The sequence below is a fragment of the Sphaerodactylus townsendi genome, linkage group LG04 (genome assembly GCF_021028975.2).
Source record: "Sphaerodactylus townsendi isolate TG3544 linkage group LG04, MPM_Stown_v2.3, whole genome shotgun sequence".
Taxonomy (NCBI): Eukaryota; Metazoa; Chordata; class Lepidosauria; order Squamata; family Sphaerodactylidae; genus Sphaerodactylus; species Sphaerodactylus townsendi.
This window is the reverse complement of record NC_059428.1, coordinates 27,589,057-27,609,982: the sequence shown is the minus strand read 5'-3', so window position 1 is coordinate 27,609,982 and position 20,926 is coordinate 27,589,057. Positions and strand designations below refer to the sequence as shown.

Here is a 20,926-nt window from a genome sequence, read left to right as displayed (position 1 = left end):
ATCAGCCCCTGCCAACATGGCCAATTGTAGGGGCTGATGGGAATTGTAGTCCATAACATCTGGAGTGCCAAAGGTTCGCCATCACTGGTATAGTGGCTAGTGTGATTTGTACTAGGAGCTGAGAGATTCAGGTTCAGATTTTTATTCTGCCATTCAAAAGTCGCTGAGTGTCCAAACTCTCAGTCTAACTTACATCACAGGGTTGTTGTTTCGAGGGTACAAAGGAAGGGGAAACAATGTGGTAACATACTTTGGATCCCCATGAATAAATACACAAACATGCATGGGAAGGAGTTATGAAGTTTGAACGACACTGCTTCCTCTCTAAAAATGGCAGTCTTTACAGACTTTCTCCCTACAATTATAACCACTAGCAATTCCTTGAAATTGAGAGCTGACATAATATCATGAAGAGTTTGTGGGCAAGAGGGTGGGGCTGAACAGCAAACAGGAATATAAACCAGCCTTTCTGGCTGCATTCCTCTTCTCCTTCTCCCAAACCAAACTCCAGATGTTTCTGATCTGCCAGGGTCTCCCCTTTTCCAACCATCTGATGTCCCCATGCTTCCTCTGATTCTAAGAGACAAGACCAGACCTACAGTTGCCAGGTGATATCATTAAACATGAACTCAGCTGACAATCTCTCTGTAGAGTGTTTTTATATGCCAGTGCCACTAATGTGAGGCTCTCAGTTTGAAGAACTGTTTTTAATGTGAGACAGAAAGTGAAAGCAATAGAGATCTTTAAATAGAAATCTTATTTGAATTACTAATGCCAGCAAGTAAGAATAGGTTTGCTTAACTTATCACGAAATGAAATCTGATTTGTCACTGCTTTGAATTACCCATATTTACCTAAAAGAGAAGAAGAATAGTTTTGAATTTATACCCCACCTTTCTCTCCTGTAAGGAGATTCAAAGGGGTCTACAAACTTCTCCCCACAACAGGCACCTTGTGAGGTAGGTGGGGCTGAGAGGGTTTGGAGACAACAGTGTCTTAGCCTAAGCTGGCATGTGTCGGAGTGCACAGGCTAATCTAGTTCCCCAGATAAATCCAAACTCCTTCTTCTTCAGTTCTTATACCTGTTAAATAATAATGTTGATAATATAACCAAGACAACCGCCAAAATCCTGTGCCTCGTTATTGAGAAGCATCTACAAAAGTAGACTAGAACTTCTATAGTACCACAGCCGATTCTCAAGATCTAATATGACATATAGGGGTGGTGTTTTTCTTTTATGCTGATCTGCCAATAAAGGTTGACTTGACTCTCTCATTCCTCTTGGTGTAGTGGTTAAGAGTGGTGGACTCTACTCTGGAGAATCGGGTTTGATTTCCCACTCCTCCACATGAGCAGTGGACTCTGATCTGGTGAACTGGATTTGTTTCCCTGCTCCTACACATGAAGCCTACTGAGTAACCTTCTGAACTCTCTCAGCCCCATCTCCTTTTGTTGGGGGGAGGGGAAGGGAAGGTGATTGCAAGCTGCTTTGAGACTCCTTAAAGGTTGTATAAAAACCAACTCTTCCTCTTCCAATGTATTTTTAAAAATTACTCCTTTTGAACCCTGCATTTGGGCTTTTCCCCTGTGGCTACATTTCCTGTGGTGGCTATTTTGTGGCTGTTCCCACCACCCGGTGTCAGAATTCCAAAGGCTCAAAAGTGTTGGGGACCTTTGATCTATGTCAATTTATAAGCCAACTTGTCAACTTTTATCCCTCTCCTCTTCACAGAACTTGTGCCTGTGTCTTCAATTGATGTGTCCCGCCTGCTCCTTCTTTAAATGCAAATCTCCCTGAAAATTATATGTTGCATGTTGTAATTTTAAAATAACAATTTTAAAATAACAATTTTAATCATATTATATGTATAGTAAGTACATGTTAATAAAAATATGCCTCTTTGGGGTTGTGCCAGGAGATCACTTGTATTAAAAATCTTAGAATCATCCATCATAGAGATCAACTGTCCTTATCTTAATTGGTCGCAAAGCAAACCTAAGAAATTTAGTAGCACATTAACAGAAGAGCAATTCTGAACGAGCCTACTCGGGAGTAGGTCGCATTTTATTCAGCGGGACTTCCTGCTTCCAGGGAAGTGTTGCAAGCTTGAGTGAGAGCTCAGAGTCCAAAGACTTCAATGGAAGGTAACGTATTTGAGGAAGGCGCAACTTTAGTCAACCTGGCACCAGCCTTTTTGATGTTAAACCCCACTTTGATAGATACATAAAACATTATTAACAAAAATCCGTCGCGTGGCCACCCAACCTCGACAACCAGGCAGCACCCGCAACGGCCCCAGGCCATGCCTTCAATCCCCTTGGGTGGGCGGGGCCACAGCCTGTGGCGTGGCTAAACAGGCGGGAACGCCTGAAGAAATCCCCGTTTGCGGGGCGTGGCCTCCTGTGCATATGTGGGCGGGACTTGGCGGCCCGGCGCTCCCGGTGATTTGCTGAGGGGGGCGTCGCTCGGCCGGGTGGTGGCGCGCGCTTGTCCCGGCTCCGGCGCGTGCAGATGCGGCAGCGGCATCAGCAGCGAAGCCGCCCCGGGCGCCTGCTGCGCTTCTCGCCCGTGAGCCGGCCTGCCTCTCGTTGCGCTGCGCTCGGGACGCGCCTGTGATGCCTCCGGGCGTCCTTGGGGCTCTTTAGTAGCCGGGGGTGGAAGAGGAGCTTAATGGAAGCGATGTCCCCCCAGCAAGATCACGTCGGGCAAGGGCGCGCTTCTTCGCTGACCGGGGGGTCCCGGCTGTCTGCCATCTCCGACGGCAAAAAGGTGAGCCAGACAGCGGTCCTTTGCGCTGCGTTTCCCTCTCCCGGGCATTGCCGGACAGCGCGCGGGCTCCTATTCCTGGATCAGCCTACTCGGGAGTAAACCTTGCTCGCATCAAGGGGAGGGTCTGCTTCCGAAGAAGCAGCATGCTGTGAAGCAGGTTGACTTGGATGCAAGCCCCGCTGCAGTCAAGGAGGCTTACCCCCCCCCCCCCGGTGAAGCGTGCGTGGGATTGCAACCGAGGGGGGAGAGGGGACTCCCTCGGCTCCTCTTCCGCGTGCCCCCCCCCGTTTTTCCGGCTCTTCTGCTGTCAGTTGCGGGCGAGGGGGGGCTTTCCCCGGCTGCCCCCTTCTGGGTTTTGGCCAAGGCTTGCCAGCGTCGTCATCCCGGGGAAGGTGATGGGATTAATGGGAGGACGTGAAAGGGGACAGGTGGGGAGATCCGGAGCCAGCCTGTGAGGCTGAAGCTGCTTGGCAGGCTACGCTCCTGCAAACGCTTACCTAGGAGGAAGTCGTGGTCGGATAAACTGGAGCCACTCACACCTACTCTCGAGGACCCCCCCCCCCCGGTTTTATAAAGAGCACCAGAACACCTCCTGGGCAGGGAAGGGAGACGCGTGGGCCGTACTGCCGCCTGCTTGTTTCATGTCTCCCACCTCCCTTCTGCGCACCTCCAGCCCCTCCTTGGCACTTCCAGAGGGTGATGGGTGGCTATTCTGCCAGGGTGGCTCCTGGCAAAAGCCACTTCTGCTCACTGCGGACTTCTCTCTGGCAGTTCCTCTCTTTGGGCTTTTCTCTGGACCGAAAGGTGGGCATGGCCAGTGCCCGGTGATCGGCTGTGGGGTAGCATTTTGGACAGCTGCGGCTGGACCCTTTGATCGCTGGTGTGCATTGTTGCTTTAGTGTGCAAGTGGCAGCAGATCAGAACACCCTACCTGCAAGGAAATCGCTCCTGGGCAAATAAAACCAGCCTGGGAAAATTGACGGAGAAGCACATCCCGCTGACTTAAATGGAATTTGCTGTCAAGATATTGAGCATGGGGTCACTGCCTCAGCATTTCATTCGCTCTCCCCCAAGTCCTAGAAGAGCTTGATAAACCCTCGCTTGAAGATCTGTCCAACGGTCCTGTAAAGTAGGCCACATTGCTCAGGGAAGGTGATTGATTGCGGCTAGCCTATGAAAGTGAATTTGTGGCGAAGGGATTGAAATTTGAGGGCGTAGATTGTCACATGGGGCAGCTGAATGTAGGGGTAGATTTAAATGTAGGGGCATGAACATTCTTGATATGTGCGGGGTGATGCATTTTATGGCGGCTTCCCAGAATGCATGTTGTTAGCTGCCTCTCATGACAAGCTACGTTCAGGGATCACACTCTCTCCAGCCAGGCAATTAGCAAAATTTACCTAGTGTGAAACTGTCTTCAGAGAATGGCTTCTTTATTCTGCTTGAGATCTCACTGCCGTTGTAGGAATGAAGTAGCTGATGTGTAGAAGGGGATATAAAGACTCCGATCTCCATTCTGACTCATGTCTGATGATGAAGGGTGCTCTGACTCTTGAAAGCCGATATCCTGAAAATCTTGTGGTCTCTAAGGTGCTACTGGACTTAAATCAAAATAGCTAATAGTGAGATAAAGAATATTGCCAGGTCCCTTCCTTGCTCTCATCCTCAAATAAGGTCTATTCTGGACCTTCCCCTGCTGTTTCTGAATTTTGCTTGGATAGTAGAAAAACCTATGCTTTGTGCAGAATTCTGTTTCTGTACTACATAGTTGCAGTCTTGTTTACGCTTGGATATGCCATCAGGTTGCAGCTGACTTATAGTGACCCCACCAAGGGCTTTCAAGGCAAGAGAGAAGCAGAGGCAGTGTGCTGTTGCCTTCCTCTGCAAAGTTGTCCTTGGTGCTCCCCCATCCAAGTACAGATCCAGCTTACCGTCTGAGATCTGATGAGATCAGGCAGTACCATGCCACTTTCTTTCCCTCACTCTCCTATATACTCTAACTTCGTTTCTTTAGAAAAACTGGCTGTTTAAAGAATTGTAGGAAGTTTTGAAGACGTTCTACAGGGCTCTTTTCATGTTGTTCAGGTTTTCTAGGCCAGTTTGCAGTCAAAGGTATCATTTGATTCTCAAAAGTTTATATACTGAAACTCTTGCTGGTCTGTAAAGGGCTACTGGACTCAAGTCTAGTTCTAGCCCACTTTACTGTTTCCAACAGTACCAAGCTGGGTGTTTCCCAGAAACTAAGTGTGAACACAAAAGTCCTCCTCCATATCCCATATGCAACAACTGGTGTTGTGATGTATACTGAACATGGAGGTAGCTAGGAAAGAGCAGTATTCTGCTCATGTTTAGAGGCTTTCTCTAATTTTTTAAATAATGTTTCTGCACTTGTCTTGACCCTTGTGTTGAAAATAGGGCTTTGGACGAAGGCAAATTATAATTCAAAGTAAATTCCTGCCCCCAAATTCCCTAGTTTACACCACACCAGAAATCTTGGTTAGTGCTCTCGGGCAAGTCATAGTCATTTGGGGTGTACCTTACAGGGCTGTTGAAGTGAATAAAGTGCCTAGTTAGGGCAAGTTTTGAAACTTCTTGGAGGAAGGAGGGGAAAGAGTGGGAACAATTTCAGAAAACTCATAGAGGAAGCTGTGGGTCTAATCCAGCACTCTTAAACGGTACAGATACTCTGATGTGGCAGAAATGTCTGGGAGATTCTTAGAGTGCAAGTTGTCCCTTATTCTGGGCACTCTGTTTTCAAAAAAATGTTTTGCATCTCAAATATATTTTCTCTGTGTGGGACTGCCTCCTGTTGCAGAGGAGAAAGTGTGATTTCTGAGTCAGAGATATGTTAGGGGCCCAGAATTTGGTCCTGTATACATTCTTGTTCTCCTCCCACTCACCCGTAGGGTTTGCATTTTGAAAAAAAAATCTAGCCTTGGCTGAGACTATTCCAGAATAAATAGCTTGAACACTAAAGGGAACCAAGCTGGGAAGGAAATCTCCCATTTGCAGGGATTGCATTAAAATGTCATTAAATCCCCACAAGCACATTCTCCATAGCGAATTACTGCAGCGGGCTGCCAGATTGCTTATTGGGATTTTAATGTCTGTCTGGGTTATGGTGTACTTCATAAATATTTCCTGTCTTCCTGATGACAACAGCGAATGAGAGGGGTGGGGTTCAGCGGGGACTTCTTAGAGAGAATCTTGCTCATGAATGTTCGCTCTGAGGCCTATAGTGTGGGGTTGTTGAATTTATAAACGTTTCATTCTCCCCGATGTTTGAGCCCATGTAAGTCAGGTATCCAGAGCCTCTGAAATGCCATACGCTTCTGCATTTCATCTCTTTCTGGCGGCAAGAAGAAATTCTGCATGAACTTACACCAGGATTGCTTGAACGATGAACTTTGCTAATAAGTATTTGGGGAAGGGGGCGCACAACTCAGTTGTCAGTATTTGATGCTTCATGTCCTAATAGCGAATGGTAACTTGTTCAATGGTACGGATAATTGTGAAAGACAACCAGATCACTGTGTGCAATCCCCATTAAACATGTTACAGCATTTTCAGTACTACTAAAAGAATAAGGGTACTTGTATCCAAAGTCTACCAATTCCTGTCTGCTTCCACTGGGCAGTTCCTAAGGATCCACTCTCTCTTTCTCTGGCTGAGTGAGACAGGCCAATGCGTGACATTCAGGACTTGGGACAGCCCAGAAGAAAGGTGCTGGTACTAAGTATCCGTGACAACCATAAAAAAAACAAACCTTGGGTATCTTATAGAAGAAGAAGAAGAAGAAGAAGAGTTTGGATTTATATCCCCCCTTTCTCTCCTGAAGGAGACTCAAAGGGGCTTACAATCTCCTTGCCCTTCCCCCCTCACAACAAACACCCTGTGAGGTAGGTGGGGCTGAGAGAGCTCCGAGAAGCTGTGACTAGCCCAAGGTCACCCAGCTGGCGTGTGTGGGAGTGCACAGGCTAATCTGAATTCCCCAGATAAGCCTCCACAGCTCAGGCGGCAGAGCTGGGAATCAAACCCGGTTCCTCCAGATTAGATACACGAGCTCTTAACCTCCTACGCCACTGCTGCTCCTTAAGTTATATTTGCTGCGGCTTGTAAATAACAACAAGCCTGTTCCAAATGTCCTCCAGGCAAGGAATCATTTGTAAAAGGAATGAGAGCCTGTTCATTTCTAACTCCGATCTGCCACAATTGCTAATGTAAGTATATGGCTGATTTTACAGTGCTGCTCTGCCCTGCAGCAAGAAAACGTTTCCTTTATGGCAGAGATTTCCTTGCAGACATGCTCTATGTTATGGTGTCACAGATCCCGAAAGCCCTCTCTCTTTGGGGTTTCTGCTCCTTCTGGTCTCCCCACAACCACGCCTTTCTCTCTGCTCTGTGAGGGAGGGACAGATAGAGAGAGCTGTTGGAGAGGGGGAGATGGTGATGGCAGCATCAGCGGTGAGGGAAGAGCTGAGCAGAGCCACGGTACTCTGGCACCAGCAGAGCATGCCTGGCAGCCCATTTCCTCACTGGAGAGGGTGGAAAGAAGAATCCCATTGGGATGGGCACTAGCCCCCCAGTGCTCCTCCAAGGCAAGATGGATCTGCCTCTTTTGTTTCCAAAACATAGCAATATTGACATAACAGTATCAATATAACAGCAGTTTAAAGTGCTTTAACAAAGCCAGCAATCTTGCAACTACCAGGAGCAACCCGGAAGTGGGGGCAGGCAAGCTGTGCAGCAGGCAGTGGGGTGCCTCCTCATATATAAACAGAGAAACCTGTGGAGACCCCAATGTGCAGCGTTGAGCCCCGAGGAAAGTGCTCCAGGCATAATGGGCCTCAGTGAACAACTGGGCGAGTAAAATAGCTTTTGTCAACTACTGACTTGTTTAAGTTTCACCTTGCTCTGGTCTTTCTGGATGAACAACTCCAGGGGTCTGCAACCTGTGGCTCCGGAGCCGCATTTCTTTCGTCCTTGCACTGCAGCTCCGTGTGGATTGGATCCTCTCAGCCTCCTTCGGAGAGTCGCCCTAAGGATTAATGGGAAAGAGTCCCCATTCCTAGAGAGGCACAGCCCGAGATGGCTATCCCAAGCCACTTCCGGCTTCCCTGTCCCAGCTGCCTGGTTGGCTGATGCTGGTGATGACGGTGCGGGGTGGGGGTGGAGCACCGTTGGTGGATCCTCTTGAACAGGTGAGCAGCGAAGAGCGGGAAACAGGAGGGAGTTGCAGGAGTACAGATTTTCAGCGCAATCCTAATCTCAGTTCGCCCCCCCCCCCTTGAATGGGGAGTCAGGGGTTGACCCTGCTTTGGGTGGCCTCATTTCCCCCTCCCCGGGTCCATCTTGGGGGGCAAGACCACATGGGGACCCCAGCAGTGGTTGCAAACTTCCCAGCAGCCCCACTGCACTCCAGGGGCTTTCCTGGTGGAAGGCAGCCTGGCTGAGTCCAAGTGAGAAATACAATGTCAGGTTTCAAAGGAGTTATTACCTGCAGCCCTGCAAGGTTGCACTTGCCGGGGCTGTTTGATGGGGAGGCATGGGTGGGTGGGAATTGTTTGCTTCTGCATTGCCAAGGAGTGCAGGAGCTCATGGGGAAAGCCTTGCATGTGGACCTTGGAAGGTTTACTTCAGAGTAAGCCAGTGGAGGGTAAGCTTGTAGATCGTGGAAGGGAGGAAGGCTGGGATCATCCTCAACCATGGTTGTTGTGGGTTGCCAACTCCCAGGACATTTGGGGGTAGATTCTCAGAAGCTGTGGCTTTTGGGACAATGGCGGGAGCCATGCTCAGTGAGGAATATGGCTGTCGAGTCCACCCTCCATGGCAGACATTTTCTCAGGGGGGTGTTTCCAGCCCCCCCCCGCCCCCCGGAAGTTCACAATCCCATTAAAGGCACCAATTTTGATCCACCATCCAAGTGGAATTTGAGGAGGTTCTTGGGGGGGGGGGACATAATCAATATATTTCAACACAAGAAAAGAGAAATGTGTGAAACGGGGGATCTATTGCTGGTCATTTGAATCATGTACAAAACAACAGATTCCCCCCTCCCCTTTTTGGCTTTGATGGGTAAAAATGGGCCCCAAAGAAGGGAACTTCTCCCTGCCTGAGAATATATACAGTGTTATCTTCATTTTAGATGTGAAAAAGTATTTGCGGCTCCAGGTGCTTTCTTTTCTGTGGAGAACAGGTCCAAATGGCTCTTTTGGTGTTAAAGGTTGCTGACCCTTGAACTACTCTAATACAGCAGAAAGCAATGATTTAAATCCACTAAGCTTATTATGAGTTTTTTTTTAATTGTATGCGGTAGTTGATAACGTTATGAAAGGTAAAGGTGCGAGCACCGGGTAATTACTGACTCACTGGGTGATGTCACACCACAACATTTACTAGGTAGACTATATTTACTGTGTGGTTTACCATTGTCTTCCCCAGTCAGCTACACTTTACCCACAACCAAGATGAGTACTCATTTTACTGACCTGGGAAGGATGGAGGGCTGAGTCAAATTGAGCTGGCTACCTGAAACCAATTTCCATTGGGACTAAACTCAGGCCATGAACAGAGATTGCACTGCAATACCGCAGCTTACCACTCTGTGCCATGCCACATGTAATTCTATTTAAACAACATTTTCTTTCTCAGAGTTTCGTAGTATTCAAATGGTTAGAATGAAATCAGTCTGTTTGGCTAAATTAAATTGCACTGTTCTAAAAAACTAATCTCAAATGGGACCGTAGAGTAGGGCACTTCAGTTTTCTTGAGGGCCAGTGGCCATTTCTGACAATCCACATGCCCAGTGTTGTTCCTGGCCTCAGGAACAGTATGGTGGGAGTCTGTGGTATGAGAGGGGAATGATTGGAAATCGCCACCACCTCTTAAAACACACACACACACACTCTCTTACAACATAGATGCCCTTAGTTTTTGGAGCGTGGTTGAATACAAGTCCCTGCATATAATTATATATTTAAATAATTTTGTTACCAGGTCCTTTTTGGGATTCATCATTTTATACATAGGATTCTGTAGGATAATTGCTGTGAATCTTATCCTTAACTCAGTATCTCATAAACAAGACTAGGTTTATAAGTAAGCATATTCTATCCGGTAGCAAGCAGTAAATAAAACTAGTCCACACAACACTGTATTCAGCATGACCAGCTACTAAGTGAAAAATCTGCAGATTCATTTTAGACACATTCAAATATAAAGCAGATTCAATTGAGAAATACAATAGTGTAATTTTTTTAAATGTCACACAAATAATACACAAAGAAAGACAACCACTAACTGCAAATGGTTGAACACAAGGACAGGCTGTCCTTGGAGGATCTTGTCCTTTAGACTATTTTTTTAAAATAACCCTCTAATCCTGATGAACTTCTAACACTTCTGAGACTTACCAGACCTAACATAGAACGACGTTGGTTCTTGTTTGAACTAATCTTTCCATGAAGCATTGCATTTCAGCAATTAATTACTGCATTTATGAAGAGAAACGGGGATTCTGGGGATTAAGATGCAGAGGGTAAAGCCTTCTTTGATTTTGGTTCCCCATTTCCTCATGACACAGGTTGCCCATACCCTTTGCCCAGAAGAATGGTCTGTAGTGGGGTCATTTCAGGTAATACGGTCTCTACACTAGATTGCTTACAGTCTCTTAATTCAGCAGTGGTGTACTCATGAGGAGTTCAGAATCTGTCATGAATGGCCACACAGAGGAGATATGGTACAATCAGCTTCATTATGCAGATATGCACTGCAGATAAATGACTGCCTACACATATAACATGTACCATATGGTATGATTATAAACAGTCACCATGTGGTGCTGTGTCATTTGAAATTACTCCCACAGTCCATATTTTGCAGGGAAAGTTTTTTGTTTTAAACAAGTCCTTTGAGAGATTTTGTTTCACATCACGTTGCAGAGGGCATGCAGCTACCTATGATGTTCTGCATTGGTTGTCACTGGATTGTACCAACACCTCTGTAGTAATGACTTCTGCAGATCTGAAATCAGTGGGTTTGGGGATTCCCTAGAAAGGGGCCATGCTTTCTCCATGTTGTCAGAAATGGGGCAATACACTAGAACGATGAATCTTGAACTTTGTTCTTTGCCAACTCTAAGGTCAACACCAGCCTGTGTGGTGCTAGTATAGAATCATAGCATCATAGAGTTGGAAGGGGCCATACAGGCCATCTAGTCCAATTCCCTGCTCAATGCAGGATCAGTCTAGAGGATCCCAGACAAGTTTGTCCAGCTACTGCTTAATGACTGCCAGTAGGGGTGGGGGGTGGGGGCTCCACACCTCCTTAAGAAGCTGATCCCACTGTTTCACAGTTCTTATGGTAATTTTTTTTCTAATATCCAGTTGGAACCTTTTGCCCCATAATTTATTCCTATTATTTCAGGTCCCATACTCTGCTGCAAACAGGAACAACTTCCCTGTCCTCCTGAGAGCCAGTGTGGTGTAGTGGTTAGGAGCAGGTGGATCTGTTCATAATCTGGAGACTCATAAGTGGCACACTCTTATCTGGTGAACCAGATTTCTTTCCCCACTCTTACATTCCTGCTGGGTGACCTTGGGCTAGTCACAGTTCGTTCAGAACTCTCTCAGCCCCACCTACCTCACAATGTGTCTGTTGTGGGGAGAGGAAGAGCCACCTTGAGTCTCCTTACAGAAGAGAAAGGTGGAGTATAAATCCAAACTGTTCTTCTCCTCGGACATCCCTTCAGATATTTAAAGAGAGCAATAATGTCACCTCTCAATCTCCTCTTTTCATGTCCCTTGGCCTTCCCTCATAGGGCTTCATCTCCCAGCTTCTGATCGTCCTCATTACTCTCCTGTGCACCTGCTCCATTCTGTGCACATTTTTTTGAAGTGAAACCTCCAGAACTGAACACAGTACTCGAGGTGAGGCCTGATCGATGCAGTGAATAGTGGGACTATGATGTCTTGTGGCTTGATTATTATGCCTCTGTTGATACACCCTTGGTGGGTCTGTTTCTGGCTGCTTCTCCATTGCCATGACAGCCCAGCCTGGCTCTTGTTTTAGTTCTCCACTGAACTACGGGGTAGTTTTAGCTCTCCACTGAACTACAGCCTGAGGGTAGAGGACCCTAGGCTATGACACTCCCCAAGGAGATTCGTTTTGGAAAGATGGAAGGAAGAGATGTCAATCATTTTAAAAAAACATTCCAGATCTTATAAAAATTATCAAGTTTGGTCTGATTCTTCGCTAATTTCATCTGAAAGATTATCTTCTCCATTAAGGTGAAATGTCATAGAGTACCACAGCTTTTTATATTTTGAGTTTAGCTTTAAGTTCTTTGGTTCTGCTGCTCTTTGTCTTGCTGCTATTGTTAAAACCTAGGTACCACAAATAATGCAGTCACATTTCCCAAATTGGGGGAAATCATGGGGGCCAGCATACCTGAAGTGCAATGGATGAGCCTTATCCTGGGACACTGGCCTTGGTGATGATGAATGAATCTCCACTGGCAGGGAGAGAGAGCCAATATGGTATAGTGGTTAAGGTGTTGGACTAGGACAGTGGTGGCGAACCTTTGGCACTCCAGATGTTATGGACTACAATTCCCATCAGCCCCTGCCAGCATGGCCAATTGGCCATGCTGGAAGGGGCTGATGGGAATTGTAGTCTATAACATCTGGAGTGCCAAAGGTTCGCCACCACGGGACTAGGATCTGGGAAACTAGGGTTCAAATAGCCACTCTGTCACGGAAACTCGTTGGGTGACCTTGGGCCAGTCAATCATTCTCAGCCTTGACCCTGGCAAATATTTGCATGGGAGACTTCCAAGGAATACCACAGTCCTTACACAGAGGCAGGCAGTGACAAACTATATTTCAATGTCTCTGACCTTGAAAACCCTTTGGAGTTGTTGTGAGTCCGCTGTGACTTGACAGCAAAAAACAACAAACAGCAACTTCTAAGTAATGGTATGTTGGGAGATTTTACATTGATTCCCTATGGGGAGGTGTGGGTCTGAAGAGATGTTATCATGGTGACTTTCACTGGCTTCAGAAAACTTCCTTATTTTCAGTTTTTGGAACAGCACAGAGGAAGAAGTTGAGCCATGGTTTTAACAACCCTTCTGAGATCACAGGGAGGGTGTCTTATAACTATCTCGGAATTTAATTGGTGTCAAATACTAATGAAACTTGATAGTTTGTACTTTTATAGAGGTTTACTGTTGGAGAGTTCTAGATAGAACACCAATTGTTTTTCTGCAATTTCTGTGCTCAGCTGTTGTTTGTGACTGGGAAGATTTGGCTTCTGAGCTTTTATAACTTTGCTTCTAATGCTTAGTAAGTGGAAATGTTTGTTAGTCTCAATACATGAGAAATTCTTAAACATATGGTGTTGGATATAAGCCACTAGAATAGGCACAAAGTGCTGCAGCAGTTCGAGGAAGATAGGATACTGACTTCTCCCATAAAAATAGGAGGGGTCAGTATTTATCTATACCCTGCTTGTTTTCATAATAGATGCCAAACATGGTTTACAACATCATTGTCCCCTTCTCTACGAGGAAAAGAGAACAGTGTTGTAAGATGCTTTGCATTCTGGGAGAAAAGTAAAATATAAACCTCTAAATAAATCAGCAATAATGGACGTTTCTTGATTTGTTTACCTTCTATAATAGATTATTTGTGATGATTCCAGCAAAAAACAGAACCCATGTCAAAAAGGCATGATGTCTTAATGGACCAGATTCTATTACTACAAGCAAAGTTGAAAAATCACAAGTATATGGTCATTTGGGTGCCTTGGAATTTGTTGTTGGTGTGACTGAGTGTGGGAAAAAAATTGCAGGTGTGAATATAGGTATGTGCATGCTTGAGTCATTGGGCAGAATGGAGAGGAAGATACTTATAAATCTATCTGTTGTGCATACATCTTGAGAGGGAGGGGAAATTTTAAAGTTGCTTATTATTGCCTATTGGTTTCAAATGCCAAGTGTTTCATGGAGGAAGTGACCAGCAGGAGGATTGCAAACTTACAGTGACCCATAAACTCTGTTATATGTTCTAGCTAAAGTGTTATATGTTCTAGCTAAAGTTATATGTTCTAGCTAAAGTGTTATATGTTCTAGCTAAAGTGGGTGTTAAGTGCCAGGTATGTGTATTTTCTGTATTTTTATTTTAGAAAACCAGGGCAGAATACGTATAGTGTCTTAACTGGTTTGGACATTACAATAGCAGTGATAGGGGCAGAGGTTGCCAGCTTGTTTAGTTATATGGGATACTTTTCAGTTTATTCACTCCATGGGTGTGGACAGGATTCTAGGAAGTCTGAGGCCTGTCATCTGTTTGCTTGTCCCTTGCCCCTCCTGGTTGCTTGTCCCTTGCCCCTCTCTGATTGACTGAGCCCAAGAGATGGTAAATGTCTTTTTGAGAGAAGGGATGATCACCCTTGAGGGAAACAGTCAATAGTGCTTCCACTTGGGAGATCTGAATATTGTCCAGTCTCAAATGCTAAATTGTTGAACATGTGGTGGTAGGGCAGCTTCAGAGTTTTGTGAAGAAAGCAGATTGCCTGGGTTCTTTCCTATCTGGTTTCAGGGTTGGATATTGGACTTTGGAAAGGATGAGGGTTTATAAGCTGAAACTTAATCTTGACAGAATATAGGTGCTACTTGTGTATGTGTGTGGGGTGAGAAATGACCCAAAAACTGATGTGTCTTTTGTTCTGTGGGATTGTGTTCTCCTTAAAGGAGCAGGTTCATAGCTTTGAGGTGCTACTGTACATCTGCCTCCTGTTGGAGAAGCAGGTAACAGTTGTGACCAGAGTTGGCTTTCACCAGCTTTGGCTGGTGAGCCAACTGCAGCATTTCCTGGGCAAAAATATATACATCTTGCCACTATGTTATATGCCTGGGGTAACATCTAGGCAGGGTTGCAGCTATGTGCTTTACCTGGGATACCCTTGAAGTCTGTTCAGAAGCTCCAGTCGGTATAGAATGCTGCAACCAGAGTGCTGACTGGAGTGGAGTCTTAGAGACTGCATCACTCCAGTCATGTTCCATCTATTCTTGTGCCCAGTTGCTTCTGAGCCCAATTTAAGATGCTGATGTTGACTTCTAAAGCTGTTTATGGCTGGGACCAATGTACCTTAAGGACTCTCTCTTCCCTTATGAAGCTACCCAACCAATACAGTCATCTTCAGGGGCTTTTATTTGGATGTCTTAGCCCTCTCAGGCTAGATAATTAGCAACTGGAGGAAAAGGCATTATCAATCAAAGTACAAAAATGATGGATATCCCTGGGGAGGGAATTCAGTCTGTTCCCTTCTATCATCACCTTCCACCAGCAGGTGGAAACTTACTGTTTTTTCTGGCAGTCCATCCCTGACTTTCCTTCCTGTGTATGTGTTTTAATATCTATATGTGCTTTGTTTAATTGCTATTTTTATTTGTTTTTGTATTATGTATTTCAAAGCTTGTTTTAATGTTTTTGACTGTCTGCTGCTTTGAAGACCCTAAACTGGCGGAAAGGCAGCATAGAAATGTTTTAAGTAGTAAAATTAAACATTGCATTCTCCCATCTAACAGGAGCATGACAGGCAGAAATTCTGCAGACAATTTCCTAACATAACAGAAACTTTTCTCAAGGGGAAAAAATGCTATCTAGTGATCTTAGCCTGAGTTGTAACTGTTGAAGGCACAGGAGCCCAGTCTAAAAGCAAATGTTGGCAACTCCATGGTTGTTTATGAACACTGGTCCCAGAATGACAGGCTGTGCTTGCTCATATTTACTTTTCAATGTGAGTTCATTCAAGAACCTAAGGACTGTTGGTTAATAGACTATTACTGCTGAGACGTCTGATTCATTGTGCAAGTACATCACATGCTGTGACAGGCACATGTAGTGTCTTTTGTCTACTGAATGGCTTATCAGAGGTGCCATAATTTTGGGTCTGAAATTTGCTTTTCTGGCAAGACGTATTCTAGCATACATCCTACAATGTAGAATAAGGGTTTTCCCACCTTTAAAACCAGGTGTGTGTGGGTAGCAGATACTGACCTATTTATTTAAGGCTCGAAAGTAAATCCCATTTAATTCAGCAGTACTTATTTAAAGTAACTACGTATAAAAACAGGCCACATAAATCCGAGGAAGGCTTGTGTTTTAACAGGTTTGCGGAGAACCAGTATGGTATCCTGATTAGTTTGACTGGAGAATCCTGGGGTCAGATCCTCATTCTCCTATAGGGCTTACAGGGTGACTTTCTCTCAGCCTAACCTACATTACAGAGTTGTTAAAAGGTAACCCTGAACTCTTTGGAAGAAGGGCGGGATAAAACTGTGATAACTTGTTCCATTACAAGATTATTATTGGCACCGTTGTCCTCTGACGTTATAAGAGGTGTACTAAAAGTCGAGTTGTCTCCTGGAATTACAGCTGATCTCCATACTACAAAGATTAGTTCCTGTGGAGAAAATGGCTACTTTGGGTAATAGACTCCATGCCATTATAGTCTGCTGAGGTTCCTCCAGGGGTCTGCAACCTGCGGCTCTCCAGATGTTCATAGACTACAATTCCCATTTGTATTGGGAATTATAGTCCTTGAACATCTGGAGAGCCGCAGGTTGCAGACCCTTGCTCCATACACCAAATCTCCAGGAATTTTCCAACCCAGGGTTGGCAACTCTAATAAATGGATCAATTGTTGCTGAAAAGACTGCAGTATTCTGGGGCATTTTAAAAAGGCAGTGTGTTGCAGGAGGAAGTCTATTTTGATTTTAAAGACATAAAACTTGTAAAAAACAAAAGTGGCCGTGATCCAAAATTTGCTGTAGATGCTGAGTGGTCTCATTCTTGGCATCTCTGTGGAGAAAAACCTAATACACTTTAAAATTAGTTTTCTACTTAAACTCTCAGTGCAGTATGGAAGTATAATAAGGTTATAGTGTATGCCTGCGGTCTGTTTTTGGTCTGTGTGCTTCTTGCTTTGTTGCTGATGCGCAGTCCTTTGTATCATAGAGTACTCCTAACAGGATTGACTTGTCTGGCCGTTACTTTGTCTCTTCCTGTAGCGGCCATTTTGAACCAGGAAGTGGCAGTTGAATTGCACAGTTGGCTAACAACGGTTCCCAGGAACTGTTGCCCTGTGACGTTGCGCAGGGAAGTGAGAGAGGAGGAAATCGGCATAGAGACTGGTGTTGTTCAAACAAATCAGGAACAATGTGGATTAAGGTGAGCTGATAAAATTGTGACCAGTTTTGAGCCTGTCTGAATAAAATTTAGCATTATTGGGAGGTAGTGGGGAATTTATGAACATGCCAGATATTTCTGGAGGGAGAAGGAGAGGATACTGAGAACTGTCACAGGAGAAGGCAACAATAAATATTCACTCTGTCCCACCAGTTTCAAATCTCATTCACCTTCTCATAAGAATAACGGTGACTGGGGAGGAAAAGAAATTAGAGTTGCTGATGCCAGACCTACAGAGAAGAATGACCTGCACCTTTAATAGAGTCTTACTGTGTGGGAATGGGCAGTTGAAGCTTTTCATGGCAGAGAGGTAATTAACATCACCTAGTAAATAATGTCCCATTCAGTCTCTGCTAAAGAGACAGGACATTTGTTGACAACCCTTGCAATTGTACATGGGCCAAGGAAGTGTCATTGGGTATTAGTATGTGCTGAACCTCCCCACCTCCCTCCATGCATGAATCTGCCTTTGTGGAAATGCTATGGCTCCGAGACAGAGAATACGCTTTGTGTGTGGATGGTGCTACACTCAATATCTTTTGTTCAAAAAACCTTAGGCTGCATTGGGAAGGACTCTGTCTGAGGCCCTGGAGAGCTGCTGCCAATCAGAGAACACAACACTGAGCCTGACGGACCAATGGCTTGCTTTGGTGTAAGACCGGTTTTTATTTCCTTGTGTTCACCAGTAGCTGGTAAGGAGGATGTGTACAAATGAAGGAAAGAGAACTGCCTTTGAGTGTTTGCTTGGAGTGTCCATCTTTCACACAGAGACAGAATAGGAGCATATGTGTATTTCAAATGCTTCTTGGTTTTGTACCAGCTAGTCAAAATCTTACTACAAAAAAAAATCCGGGATTTGTAGAGGCAAGACGTTTGATGTGTTGCTCTTTAAGCATCTTCATAGAACTATGAATCCCTTATTTGACTTTGCTCAGGTTTGTAGTGCTGAAATGCTGTAACAAGGGAAAATTAAAAATAAGGGAGTGTCAGAGTAGTGATGCTGGCTTCCTGGAGCTATTTTTTTGAGGTAGATTCATTTTAGTTTGCTGCTCTAGTTAGCATAGAATATAATTAGTGTAACCTGCATGTGGACCACCCAACTGATGCATCAGAACAAACCACTGTTTGTCTTGTTTGTTCAGAAATTTGTTTTGGTTTCGTGGGTTACCCTTGAAATGAGATCATCAGAAACTTACAAAACTAAAATAGTTTTATTTTTTTCATTGATTAACAGTGGAAAAATAAATTTGGGTTAGATTTGATATCAGTTCCTCTGTTAACTTCTTGAAGTTTGTAACCAGAAGTTGTGGATTTGTCAGGTACATTTTAAAAATCAGAATCTGAATGCTAGCATTTCTAGACAGAGCTAGAAGAATCTATGACTTTGTTGCTTTGGTTCCTAAAATTTACATGTTGACATCTAAGATTTAAATTCTTATGTAATAAATAACAGCAGCTGGCTATTAGGAGTATTTCTAGCCTTGCTTTGAAGTAATTATTGGTACAGGGGTACTACTTGTGCTGGTTCCTAGGACGCAGTGTAATCCACATCTGTCTTAATTTATTTAGTTTTGGGTCCTCTCCAGCACACAGTTGTGTATTTTTAATTCTTTTGACTTCAGTGAAACCATGTGTAGGATTGTGCCTTTCTAGAATTATCTGCTTGCTCTGAGCTATTTGTGCATTAATACTGTGCCACTACATTTCCATATCAAACCATTAGAGGTTGGATTCAGTGGTTTCTTTCCACCAAGTGAGGAATTTTCCATTAGAAGAAGAAGTCCTTTCTCCATTGGCTGATTCTTTATACTGCAGAAACAAACTGGTGACACGATTGCTATTTTTTAAAATTTTAAACTTTTATTAAAAGATTATGACGAAGTCCAGGACAGTTGATGCAGATACTTTGGACAAAAATCCGGCCAAGGGATCGACTACATTCTTGATACCAAGAATTCTGATCAATATAAACAGTAAACAGCATTTATAACATAAAATATTTTTCTGGCTGTACCTTCAATAAGATGTATTGGGTGAGGAACTGAACAAAAACTCATGAGAGTCCAGTATATGTTGTCAGTTTAGCGTTAACAAATGTACATAGACGATTTAATAAATGCATATGTACTACTACTTTCCCTTCTAGTAAGTGCAAATGTACTACTACTACTATCCCTGCTAGTAATTATCACTCATGCAAGGGAGGGGAGGGGGGCCCGGCATCTGGACCTGGCCCACCCTAGTGGAGGGAGGGGTGGGATGGGATGGCATGCAAGGGAAGGGGAGTGAGGGATGGCATGCAAGGGAGGAGAGGGGAGGGGTAATTAAGGGAGGCAGGGGTAATTATGCTAGTAATTATCACTCCCGTTCTGAACTGGCCACAGTAATCCATGCTATGATCACCTCCAGACTGAATTATTGTAACTCGCTCTCCGCTGACCTAACTTTGTCTGTGATCCGGAAATTGAAACTCGTACAGCTTGCAGCAGCCAAGCTCCATACTGGAACATCGTTTAGGGACCGGATTACTCCGGCCCTGTGTCATGTGCGCTGGCTTCCAGTCGAGTACCGGATCGTGTTTAAAGTTCTGGTTTTGACCTTTGTCTGTGAGCAGTCTTGGACCTACATACCTGCGGGACCACCTCTCCCCATATTGGCCCTTAAGATTCCTCCGCACATCGGAGGGAAATCTGCTGGTGGACCCTTGCCCCAAAGATATCCGGCTGGCCACTATGAGGGCCAGGACCTTTACGGTCTTGACCCCATCTGGTGGAACAAGCTCCCCAGCAAGATCAGGGCCTTGCGGGATTTGAATAGTTTCTGCAGGGCCTGTAAAACAGAGCTGTTCCGCCAGGCTTTTACTTCTGACCAGCTGGGTCTGAATTGAATCAACTTGTTGTCTGTGGCCTCCCAGAGATATGTTAAGGGGTATGGGATGGCGCCATCCATTGTTATTGTTTTAAACTGTTTTATGCTTTTGAGTTTTTATGATTATTTGTTCTGTATGTTTTGTCACTGTTGTTATTCACCGCCCTGAGCCCTATGGGGAAGGGTGGGTTATAAATCGAAATATAAAATAAATAAAATAAAAATAATTATCAGTGTGGTCTTCTGGAAGATTAACCTCAGGATTGTGCAGTACCATAAATTAAAGAGATATCTGCAAGGGCATTATCACAACTCTAATTTTCGACACTTACTGCTAGGGAAAAATCACATTTCTCCAATTTTTTGGCTGTTCACAACAGAGGAGATAACAACTAAAGCTACATTTTTCATGATTCCCTGAATGGTATATTTAAATTCCAGCCCCCTTTATGTCATTTTGTTCTATGTTATACTCCTAAGCTTGCTTTCTTAGAAGTTCCAAACAGTTTCATTGTTTCAGCCATAAGCCAGTCCAAGTCCATCCATGAATGGCTGTGTTTTTCAGCACAGTTCATAACATGATGCTCTTGGACCTTAATGCCTGTCTGTAGCGGAACATTAATCTACTGGTCACAACGTATTTCTGCTCCTCTATAAAAATCAAATTTTGAGATCTCTTTTCCACGGTAATGCTTTGTGTACAACAGAAGCCAAAAAATGTTTCACTGGTTGTCTTTTATGAGGAACATTCTAGTTAGAACTGGGAAGAGGTGCCTGTACTCCAGAGCTGTGGGTCACTTCAGGCACCATTTTTGGCACTGACTGGAATTGAGGGGCAATCAGGGTCATTGTATTATTTTTGACATTGATGTCAGATTTATTTATTTATTTATTCACGCATTTATATCCCATCTTTCCTCTTGGTTCAAGGCAGCTCACACTAATAATAAAATATCCCCAGCTAAAATCAAAGATAAAATAAAGAGCCCCAATCCCTCCAACCTTGTCCCTTTAAAAAGTTTGTAGAAAAGGCAG

General features: G+C 44.4%; 1 protein-coding gene and 1 pseudogene across 1 annotated transcript in view; one reads left to right on the top strand and one right to left on the bottom strand.

Moving 5' to 3' along the window:
* The first annotated feature begins 2,531 nt into the window (after positions 1-2,531).
* The window catches only part of ARHGAP20 (Rho GTPase activating protein 20), a 109,372-nt gene continuing 90,977 nt past the window's right edge, over positions 2,532-20,926 (top strand). Inside the window, exon 1 of the mRNA XM_048495015.1 lies at positions 2,532-2,771. Within this exon, the coding sequence (XP_048350972.1) occupies positions 2,673-2,771 (99 nt within the window). The 5' untranslated portion in view covers positions 2,532-2,672. The remainder of the gene's footprint in view (positions 2,772-20,926) is intronic.
* Positions 12,148-12,297, bottom strand: LOC125432247 (annotated as a pseudogene).